The following is a 9606-nucleotide window of genomic DNA, read 5'->3' as shown; positions in this document are numbered from 1 at the left end:
CTTTAGAGGATAAAGAAGTAAGGAGGAAAAGTTAGAAGAACATAAAAAATGAACAACTTTGGCCCTAGGCTGGATCGGCAGCAAATTGCATTACTACCTGAAAACCATTAATTCTCACCCAGGCATTCTATAGCAGACAAATATAACTCCGTAAATCATATTCTTAATAAAAGTGTAAGAAAGATTTTAGTGACCTCAAGAGCTGACTAAATGCAAACCCTCACATTATTCACATTGTGAGGGCTGTAGCCAGAACAAATAGCATTGCTTGGAAGAGATGTATTAAATTTGCTAAATCAAATTGTTCCTGAGAATCAATACGAAAAGAATAAATTAAAGCTCTGTGCCATTGAGAACTTGAAGAGATGACAAGATGAGTTGGAAAAGTTACAAAGATAATTATGTTTACTAATTGGATTGCATTCAGTTTGCTTATCTGCATCCCATATGAAATATTACTTAGTTTTAAAAATGAGGAAAAGACAGCAACAGCAGCAACAAAACAGCCAAAAGGAAAACTAGAACATGCATTCTTAAGTTCACTATATAGTGCTTAGAGCAGTCATGGTTAAATGAATGGGTGTAGATATTTGACACTCAAAATAGGGCATTGCATTTACGATGTTCTTACATTTTTAATGGTTCCCAGGCTAGTAGATTTTTTTCCCTTCTTTCTGAATCTCAGACACAAGGACCCAGGGAAGGAAAGTGGAAATGTACAAAACCTTGAGGGGCTTGTTACAAGCATCCTTATGTATGAAAGCATCAAGAGGATGAGGAAAGTTGCACGCAAGAAAGACCACAAGCTAGGAGAAGAAAGCCAAGATTCTTGTGAGCAAAGTACAATTAGCTGCCTTCCAGTCACAAGGGAATCACACTCACAGTGGGAGTAGTGACATTTTGTGAAGCGGATGAGATGGCACGCATCAGCCAAGCTGAAATGAGAAATTCAGGAAGTTGTGGAATAACGCGGGTCTCAGCACAGGGCAGGTCAAGAGACAAAGAAAGAATGTTGTCCCTAAGAGCAATAAAATAAAGTAAAAGAATGCTCAGGTTGATCAGAAGCGGTAATAAACAAAGCATGGCATGCAAACTCACATAGACAAGACAGAGGCGCATTTAAAGAAAAGCAAACTGCAAATCTGGAAAGTAATGGAGTGGGGGATAAATGAACATGGAATACAGATGACAGTCCTTACCAAGGAGAACACCTACAGATGCACACAGTGAAAGGAAAGGCTTTCACACATAATCCATCAGGCTTTGGGTACATGGTACTTACCTGCGGACGTCTGAGATGCAGAAATGTCAGGTGTCAAGAAGCTTGACTGAGGTTGTGTGAGGCCTCTGTGTAACAGCTCAGTAAGGGCTGAGCCTTCTGTTTTGGTAATGATGTGTCCTCTCTGGGGAACTGCAGGTAAACAGGTGATATTGTTTATTCCATCCACACAGAGAAACCCAGCAGGACAGGTCCGTATTAAGCAGTCATCATAATTCAGCTCACAGTGTTGGCCCTGAAGGAGATGTGTTTAAAAAGTCAGTCTGAAGGACATCTGCATTTTCACAGTCACATAGTTCACATTACTGCTTCTTTTTTCATTCCACCCCCACCCCCTGCCCTAAATGCTGTGTATTTAAGTTTGGAAGAGTGAACTTTCCAAAAATTAATCTGATGCTACGGAGCGTCTTGCCTCTGCTAATTTCATGGCCCAGATCTAGGCTTTTAAATTGGAATTTAATCGTGCCATTTTGCCTTCCAATCAGTTCAAAGACCAACTATTAGTGCTAAAATATTTAATTTCATAGTGTCTATGATATGTTATATCCCAGGAATAGCTTTGTTCCCAGATTGTCTGCTGGTTACCTGTGTAACAATATGCTCCTTGGAGATTAACTTAAAGTGATAGAGAAGGATGTAAACAAAGAATCTGTCGATGCTGTAATTACTTTATGTTGAACTGGTTGCGAGTACACAGTTCTTCCCATACTTTAAACTTGATTTGTGCAGCCCATTGCTACCATGTTCTTACAAAAAAGGTTGTAGCATGTTGAAATTGTAGTTTGTTCTTTGGGAAGCAGGGGTTCTGCTGCATACCTAAGCAGTTACACTCTCAAGTTTGGGATGGCTCTTCACCATACTATATTTTTCCATACTGTGTAGTCTTTAGAAAGGAAGAGAGGATTGAAAAGGCTGGGATTCCAAAAGTTTGAGCCTTACAGTCAGAACATTATTTTAAGTTCCATATATGACCGTGCTACTAACACACCCATGTAATGGCTAACATATATTTACTTCAGATTCCCTCTTTTTGTATATGTGTTCACCAACATTCTCATTTGCAACGTTTATGTGTGCCCTCTTCACTATAAGCAAGCAAACCATTTTTTTTTTAAAAATCCAACCCTTAGTTTTTCTTACAAGTTTTTACTACACGACTTTTCTCCATATTCACGGCCATCTTTTTTCTGCCTGCTATCTATCTATCTATCTATCTATCTATCTATCTATCTATCTATCTATCTATCTATCTATCTATCTATCTATCTATCTATCTATTTATTTATTTATTTATTTATTTATTTATTTATTTATTTATTTATCTATCCATCCATCCATCCATCCATCCATCCATCCATCCATCCGTCCATTCAATTTATACCCCACCTATCTGGTCAATTACGACCACTCTAGGCAGCTTTCACTTCTGTCTCCTCCCCAGAGCTTGAAAGTAACTAGTTACTGGCTGCGACAATGGGCTAATTAGGAGTGCACTGAATCATGCCAAAAAAACCAAAAGCTCTAGCCCTGCTAGTAAAGGGGCAGGATGGGCTGATCTAAGTAGAAACATGTATGGATAATCTGATTTGAACTGAACCCTACCAACATCCGTCCAAATGCTGATCAATACTTGTCTGGACAGGCCCAAAGACTTCTGTGTCTCTTATCAAGCTACAAATCCCAATATTCCATATGGACCACAAAGTACTCAGAGGTGATCTACCAATCCCTTCTTGCAGAGGCACTCTTAGACTGTGCAGCTTGCCCAAGGCCAGACTGGCTGGCTTTTCTCCTACAAGGGACAGTGAGGAATCAAACCTCTGATCCCTGATTCTACAGCCAAGTACTCCATCTCACTGAGCGATCCAATAAACTGTTGGTGTTTAAAGGTGTTTTTAAAATCATTGCTGAAACAGAGACTTATGTCTCATTTCCTTTGAAAGCCTCAGTCTTAATTCCCAGACTTTGGAGTACACTGCCCCAGAAGCCAGGTTGGCTCCCTCCTTTTTGTCCTCCTGTTGTCTGGGAAAGACCCTCCTTTTCAGGCAGGCTTTGAAACAATAAGGGGGATGGTGGTCTGGGGGATGCTGTCTTTATGAAATTTAGATACTTTACAATATTTTAAATTTTGATTTTAATCTTGATTGATGTTCAGTTGTGTTTCAATATTGTTTTGTATAGTATTTTAAACCTGTTGCCACTGTACAGTTTTAATTGTTGTGAGCCACCTTGAGTCCCCTATGGGGAGAGAGGCAGCAAACACACACGCACATGCACACGCACACACACAATGTACAAAACAAATCCAGCAAGCCCTTCTATTTATTTCCTAGCAATTTTTTAAAAATTGTATACAAAACTCACATTGTGGGAAGGTAGAGATGAGCCACTACAACTATTCGTTTTCTTCTGGTTTCAAACTGATATATTATATAATTAAACTATTGGGCACTGATATTATAAACTACAAACATAGATCACTTTGATGTTAACAACACAATTTCAGTTCATTTTGTCCCAGAACAGTAGGGAAAAAAAGTTAGTTTCATCTGAATAATGCTTACAGGTATATCGTAAAGTTGAATACATGAATAATGTATATCTGCTCAGCAGGGAATTTGCTGAGCATTATTAGCCAAAATCCTCAATCCAGCAAAAGCAATCTGTGCATGACAATGGTATAAAACCAAATGGAGGAAAATAAGCAAGGTGAAAATAATTATAAAAAGCAAGCAAACTAGGTATCTATGGATAGGTCTTTCTCTCCCACCTCATGGCTGATGGAGTGGGAATTATGCCAGGTCTTGGAATGCAATGACAATACAACACATCTGATGCCTGACTTGGGAGGGCATCATAGACTCTTCTGGGTTTAGGGCAGAGTCCACAGTGGGTCCAGATGCAAACCAAACAGGAAATGCTCAGCAGGTTAGGTGGTCTGGGGCAGACAGTAAATAAAATAGGTCTGTTTGTTTAAGGATTACAGATTGAAAAACAGCAGGTGGGAACAAAAAGGGAAGAACTAGATAAGATACCAGTTTAATAACTGAAATGGGATTACCACCCCAAATAAATTTAATTGCAGAAATAAATTCTGCTCCAGTCAAACTATCTCATGAGCCATCCCATCTCCTAACTGTATGCCGTCAAATCAGATCTAAGGTATGGCGACCCTTTCCAGGGTTTTTTAGGTAGACAATACTCAGATATAGTCCATCATTCCATTCTTCTGGGGGTGCTCTGGGACTGTGCAGCTTGTCCACGGCCACACAGGGGCTGATTCTTCTGGGATGCAGAGTGGTGAACTGAACTCTCAACGTCTGGCTCTGCAGCCAGATACCTAATTCACGTTAGTCCCAAAGAAATGTTGAGTTGAAACACAGGCTTTAACACGGTCAACATGTACAAAGAACAGATTTGGAGTGCATAGTTACCACCTCCCCAGGCTTAATGAGGGTGAAGAAGACGGTGCTGAGCATGAGTAGAGGGGGAGGCTGTTGGGTAACCCCTCCCCCCAGGCTCAGACTGCCTGGCTGGCTGGTGGTGGGATTCCCCTGATAGGCCTACATTGACTGGTGGGAAATCCAAAGAGAACTGCAGGATAAGTGGACTGTGGTAGAGCAGTCCCCATCCCACCTGCCCCACATAAATGAGGAGGGAACCAGCTGCCAACCTCAATTATTTAATGCATGCCAGCCTTTTCCCCTCCCCCCTTTTATGGAGATAGAAAGGTGTTTTGATTCGGGCTGTTTTGGTGAAGGAACGGTGATTATTTAGTATGATAAACGTATATTGTCAAGTAATGTTTGTCACAATTGTGTTGGCAGTTGGGGGCATTAGAGTTGGATCTGCTATGAGGGCAAAATTGGAACCTTATCTTCCAGAATGGTAAAGGGACTTCCCTGAACAGGGAGAGCAGGGGCAGGACCAGGTGGCAGAGAATCATGGAGTGGTGTATGCCTGTGTGGTCTCCAGAAGATGGCTATTCCTGGTGGAAGCCTCAGTGGCTGCTGAAGCAAGTGTTGGTGGGCCTTGGGGGGCAATTGGGCCTCTTGATGCACCAGACCCAGTTCTCAATGCTGGTTAAGGACTGCTGCTGTAACCAATAAGGTTTTGGCCTTTTTTTCCCTTCCACGAAATATGTGTATACATTCCTTGATGTAGACGCAACGTCTATGTTGGCTTGGGCATATCGTGAGAATGGCTGATGGTAGATTCCAAAAGATCTCCTGTATGGAGAATTAGTGCAGTTGAAATCGCCCCAGAGGGAGACCACAGCTGCGATACAAGGATATCTGCAAGTGGGATCTGAAGGCCTTAGGAATGGACCTCAACAGATGGGAAACCCTGACATCTGAGCATTCAGCCTGGAGATAGGCGGAGCAGCATGGCCTCTCCCATTTTGAAGAGGCACTTGTGTAGCAGGCTGAGACAAATAGGCAGTCCCAAAACCAGCAAAATCAGGGAGCTGGACAGGGGACAAATTGTATTTGTCTTCAGTATGGAAGGGATTGTCACTCTTAAATTGGCCTTCTCAGCAACACTAGACGCTGTTCCAAGTCCCCCATACAAAGCATGTTACCATAGTCTCTTGAGGCTGAAGGATGCCTAATCTGAATCTGAATTCCTTGGTGTGTAGTTTAAAAAATGCTCAGCAATAAGCCTGCAAGTCCATCCTCAGTGCTGAAGAAATGCTGAGAGGAAACACAGACTTTGACACTGTTAGTATGTACAAAGAGCAGATTTGCAGTGTGTAGTTACATAGTCTTTACTGATCTTGGCCAATTTATCTGTATTTGGAGAAGGAAAGTCTCATTGTGATTAATGGGTACAATCAGAGGGAAACTGAAGATTGTTCTCCCTTTAGGGAATCAAAGAAAGGACCTCACCTCTTGGGTCTACTTTGTGCTGACATTAAGATACAAATATGGTATATCAGTGAGCGCATATTTTGACCAAGTAGGGTGCTTGACCTCTATTTATTCTGGGATATATTGCATCACCCCTAACTTATAGTATTCAGTTGAAGATATTTTTTTCCTTTACAGCTTTCTCTGCCTTTTGACACACAGGAACACATAAACCAGTATGTTATTGTAGAAATGCACAATGGAATCATGTAAGCATCTCCCCAATCAGGCAGGCTCCTCATTGTATGTGTGTTTGGGTGACCAATCCCACACTGGTTGTGAGATAAGTGATGAAAATGAGCACACACCAAGAGGTCCACAGGTGCATCAGATAGCTTGTCTAATGATCCTTTCACTCCATGTTTCTGCAATAGGATAGTGGCCAGAGACCTCAATGGCAGGATAAGAAAGTCTTATCTCCACTCAACAAAGTAAAGTAAGAGTAATTTTTTAAAAGCCACTATCTCTACCTATTCTCAGATGGATTCCTGGTTCCCTAGCTTAGTACTAAGGTCCTTATATGGGTCTTGTGCATGTGCAACATCCGTGTACCAAAAAGCAAAAATTGCACATAGGACTGGGAAGAGAGCTGGTGGGTGCATGAACTTGTACCCGTTGTGCCATTTGAGGCAAAGTGTGTAGCAGAGTGCCAGTGTTGTGACTGGTGATCTTTCTGTTGCACCAGCCTTTGGAATTGCAGAGCTGGCCTGGAAGTGTCTTCTCATGGGTTGGCAATGGGCTTTTCACATACCCTTAGTGGCAGTGTAGAGTGTGGAAAAACTCCCTATGTGTTGTGTGTCATTTTTGCTCGTTGGCAAAGTCGAGCTTACACGTAGCAAGGACAGCAGTATTGTGAATTCAAAAAAGCACATGCTCCAGGATGTTGAAAAGAATGAAAACAAAAGCAATCTAAACAGATACTGTAAGCCTGAGTTTGGAAAACATTACTTTTTTGAACGATGACTCCCAGAAAACTCCCAGCAGCTGCTGAAGATTCTGGGAGCCATAGTAAAAAAGAGGAAAATTTCAAAGCTCTCGTAAATAGCTATCTTATAAGCCTGTGGGTGCATAGGACTTTGCATATACTGGGAAGTTTTCAATTAGAATTTAATTTTGGAATCTTAAGTTTTCTAGCAAGAATGTGAGACAAGATAATTGATTTAGTTGGAATTCGCATCATACCACAAATCCAGGCTCGCAGTAACAGGTATAACCCAAGCCTGGTTCATTCTGGATGCAGATCCCATGCGTACAAGGGTCAGATGCACATTCATTGATATCCTCTTCACAGTGAAACCCTTCCCAACCTGTTGGAATGGTAAAAAAAAAAGGATACAGCATTGACCTTGGTCCTATTGAAATCAAATTGAAAAGTCATTACATATCTATCTTGGATAGAAAAATATGGAGAGGTTTGGATTTAATGAGTAATTCCAGAAAATCAGTAACCATTGCATTACAGAGAATGTCCTTTTGCAGGTATCTCCAATATTTCTTTTCAGGTAAAAAACCCCAAATTGTGAGAAGCAGAAGGGTGAACTGAAAAAAGCCATACACCAGGAGTAAAGGCAAGAAGACATTGTACAGTCGAGGTGGGCTTTGGGTTTGTACTTCAGGCAATGGGTATCTTAGGTCAATAGTTTTTATTCTTGTCCTCCCCTCAAAAACAAACAAAAAAACCCACCCTCACAACAGCATTTCTTGTATTGTTTTTCTTTCTCTTGGGAAAAACATATAGTGAAAGGAGTTAAATGATCCCATCTCAGATGTAATTTTAAGGTTTATCCATTGGCAACATTACTAATTTCCATCACATAAAGAGGTAAAAAAACCAATTACATTATCAAGGTATATAGAAGTGGTAGCCATATAGATATTTCAAATCAGTCTGCCTTCTCCACCACCCATTTGTCATCTAGTTGTTGCTGCTAAAGAGATGAAAACCTCCCAATGCTGCATTTCTCCCACCCCTACCTGCGTTTTCTTCCTGTCCCTTTTTCTTTCATATTTGTTTGTGACACTTTATGCATGTAGTTTCCATAAAAAATGTCGAGCATATTTTGATACATGAATTTCCTAGTGTATGCCCAATGTAAAAGTTTTCTTAATGGGTACATCCTTGTGCTTTCCCAACCAAAGATATTGGCAAAAGCAAATTAAAATCTAAGAACAACAGTATCTTATACTTCTTAAAACAAAAACAAAAACAAAACAAAAACCTAACACTCTCCCACATGCCATGCATACATATATTTATTGGACATAACACTACTGAAGTTAGGACACTGGTTTCAGTCATTTCAATGGGACAATGTTAATTATTTTTAATTATTTTATCTTTTACTGTATTGAATTTTAATGATTGTAAGCCGCCCAGAGACCTCTGGGTAGTGTGGGCGGCATATAAATTGAATAATAATAATAAAAATTGTGTGGCTACATTTCTCCTGCTAGACTTCCATATTTACAATACTAGTTTGATTGGACTCTTTATTGGGCAACTAAAAGTAGAGAGAAGCTGGCTGGATAGCTCAGTGGTTAAGGTAACTGGCTGTTGAGGCAGAAGTTGGAGTTTCGATTCCCGGTTGTGCCTCCTGCGAGTAGAGTCAGGCTGTGTGTTTTGGGGGAGCTGCACAATTCCAGGGAGCCCCTAGAAGAAAGGAACTGTAAACCATTTCTGATTATTCTCTACCTAGAACACTCTCAAAAAAGGTTGCCATAAGTCAGATTTGACAGTGTATTATTCTTATGAAGAATGCAGAGATAGCCAGTGCGTCGCAATAGTGATGGACTAGGATGTAGAAAACCTGCGTTCAAATTCCTCCTTGGCTATGGAAACTCCCAGGGGTGGCGGCACTGATAAAACAACTCCTTAAACATCCCAAATACCTTTAAAACCCTATTAGGGTCACCATATGTAACAAACAACTTGATAGCACGTAACAATTCAAAAATCTAGAGAGAGATGCATGACTGATTTATCAAAAAGATCATTTGAACCTTAGAGCAGACACTAGGGATTCTGATTTTGATCAGAGAAACTGCATTTGGGAAATGAGACTTCCCCATTCATATTATTTTCGTAATCTATATTAACCTTGAAATGCAAATGTTGGAGGCTGGGGTATGGATCTTACACATCTCAGATACTTCACAGATCTAACAAACAGTCGCTGCTTATGGGCATACAGCCCCACGAAGGCCAAACTCCAAAGACTTGCTATAGGCAGAACTGAGGCCTTGGGCAGTCTTTGGGAAAATGTGGTTTTGTTTATTTTCCCCATTGAACAATGGAGCTCCCTTAAGGTATTAAGATGTTTTCTTGAAACGCGGCTGCATCTCAGCAGCAGCACGCCATATCATTGGGAGGATTTCTTCTTGTCAAAGAAACCCAGACATCCTTTGGTTGAGCAGAAT

The 9606-nt window shown here is 40.7% G+C and overlaps 1 protein-coding gene across 1 annotated transcript in view; it reads right to left on the bottom strand.

Annotated features, from left to right (window-relative positions):
- LOC140707322 (protein eyes shut homolog) overlaps positions 1–8401 on the bottom strand; it is a 51965-nt gene extending 43564 nt beyond the window's left edge. Inside the window, exons 1-2 of the mRNA XM_078386185.1 lie at positions 7372–8401; positions 1283–1514 (exon numbers count right to left, since the gene is read on the bottom strand). Coding sequence (XP_078242311.1) covers positions 1283–1514; positions 7372–7530 — 391 coding nt within the window. The 5' untranslated portion in view covers positions 7531–8401. The remainder of the gene's footprint in view (positions 1–1282; positions 1515–7371) is intronic.
- Between the last annotated feature and the right edge of the window lie 1205 nt (positions 8402–9606).

This window comes from Pogona vitticeps, chromosome 1 (genome assembly GCF_051106095.1).
Source record: "Pogona vitticeps strain Pit_001003342236 chromosome 1, PviZW2.1, whole genome shotgun sequence".
NCBI lineage: Eukaryota > Metazoa > Chordata > Lepidosauria > Squamata > Agamidae > Pogona > Pogona vitticeps.
This window is presented reverse-complemented; position numbering and strand designations above follow the sequence as displayed.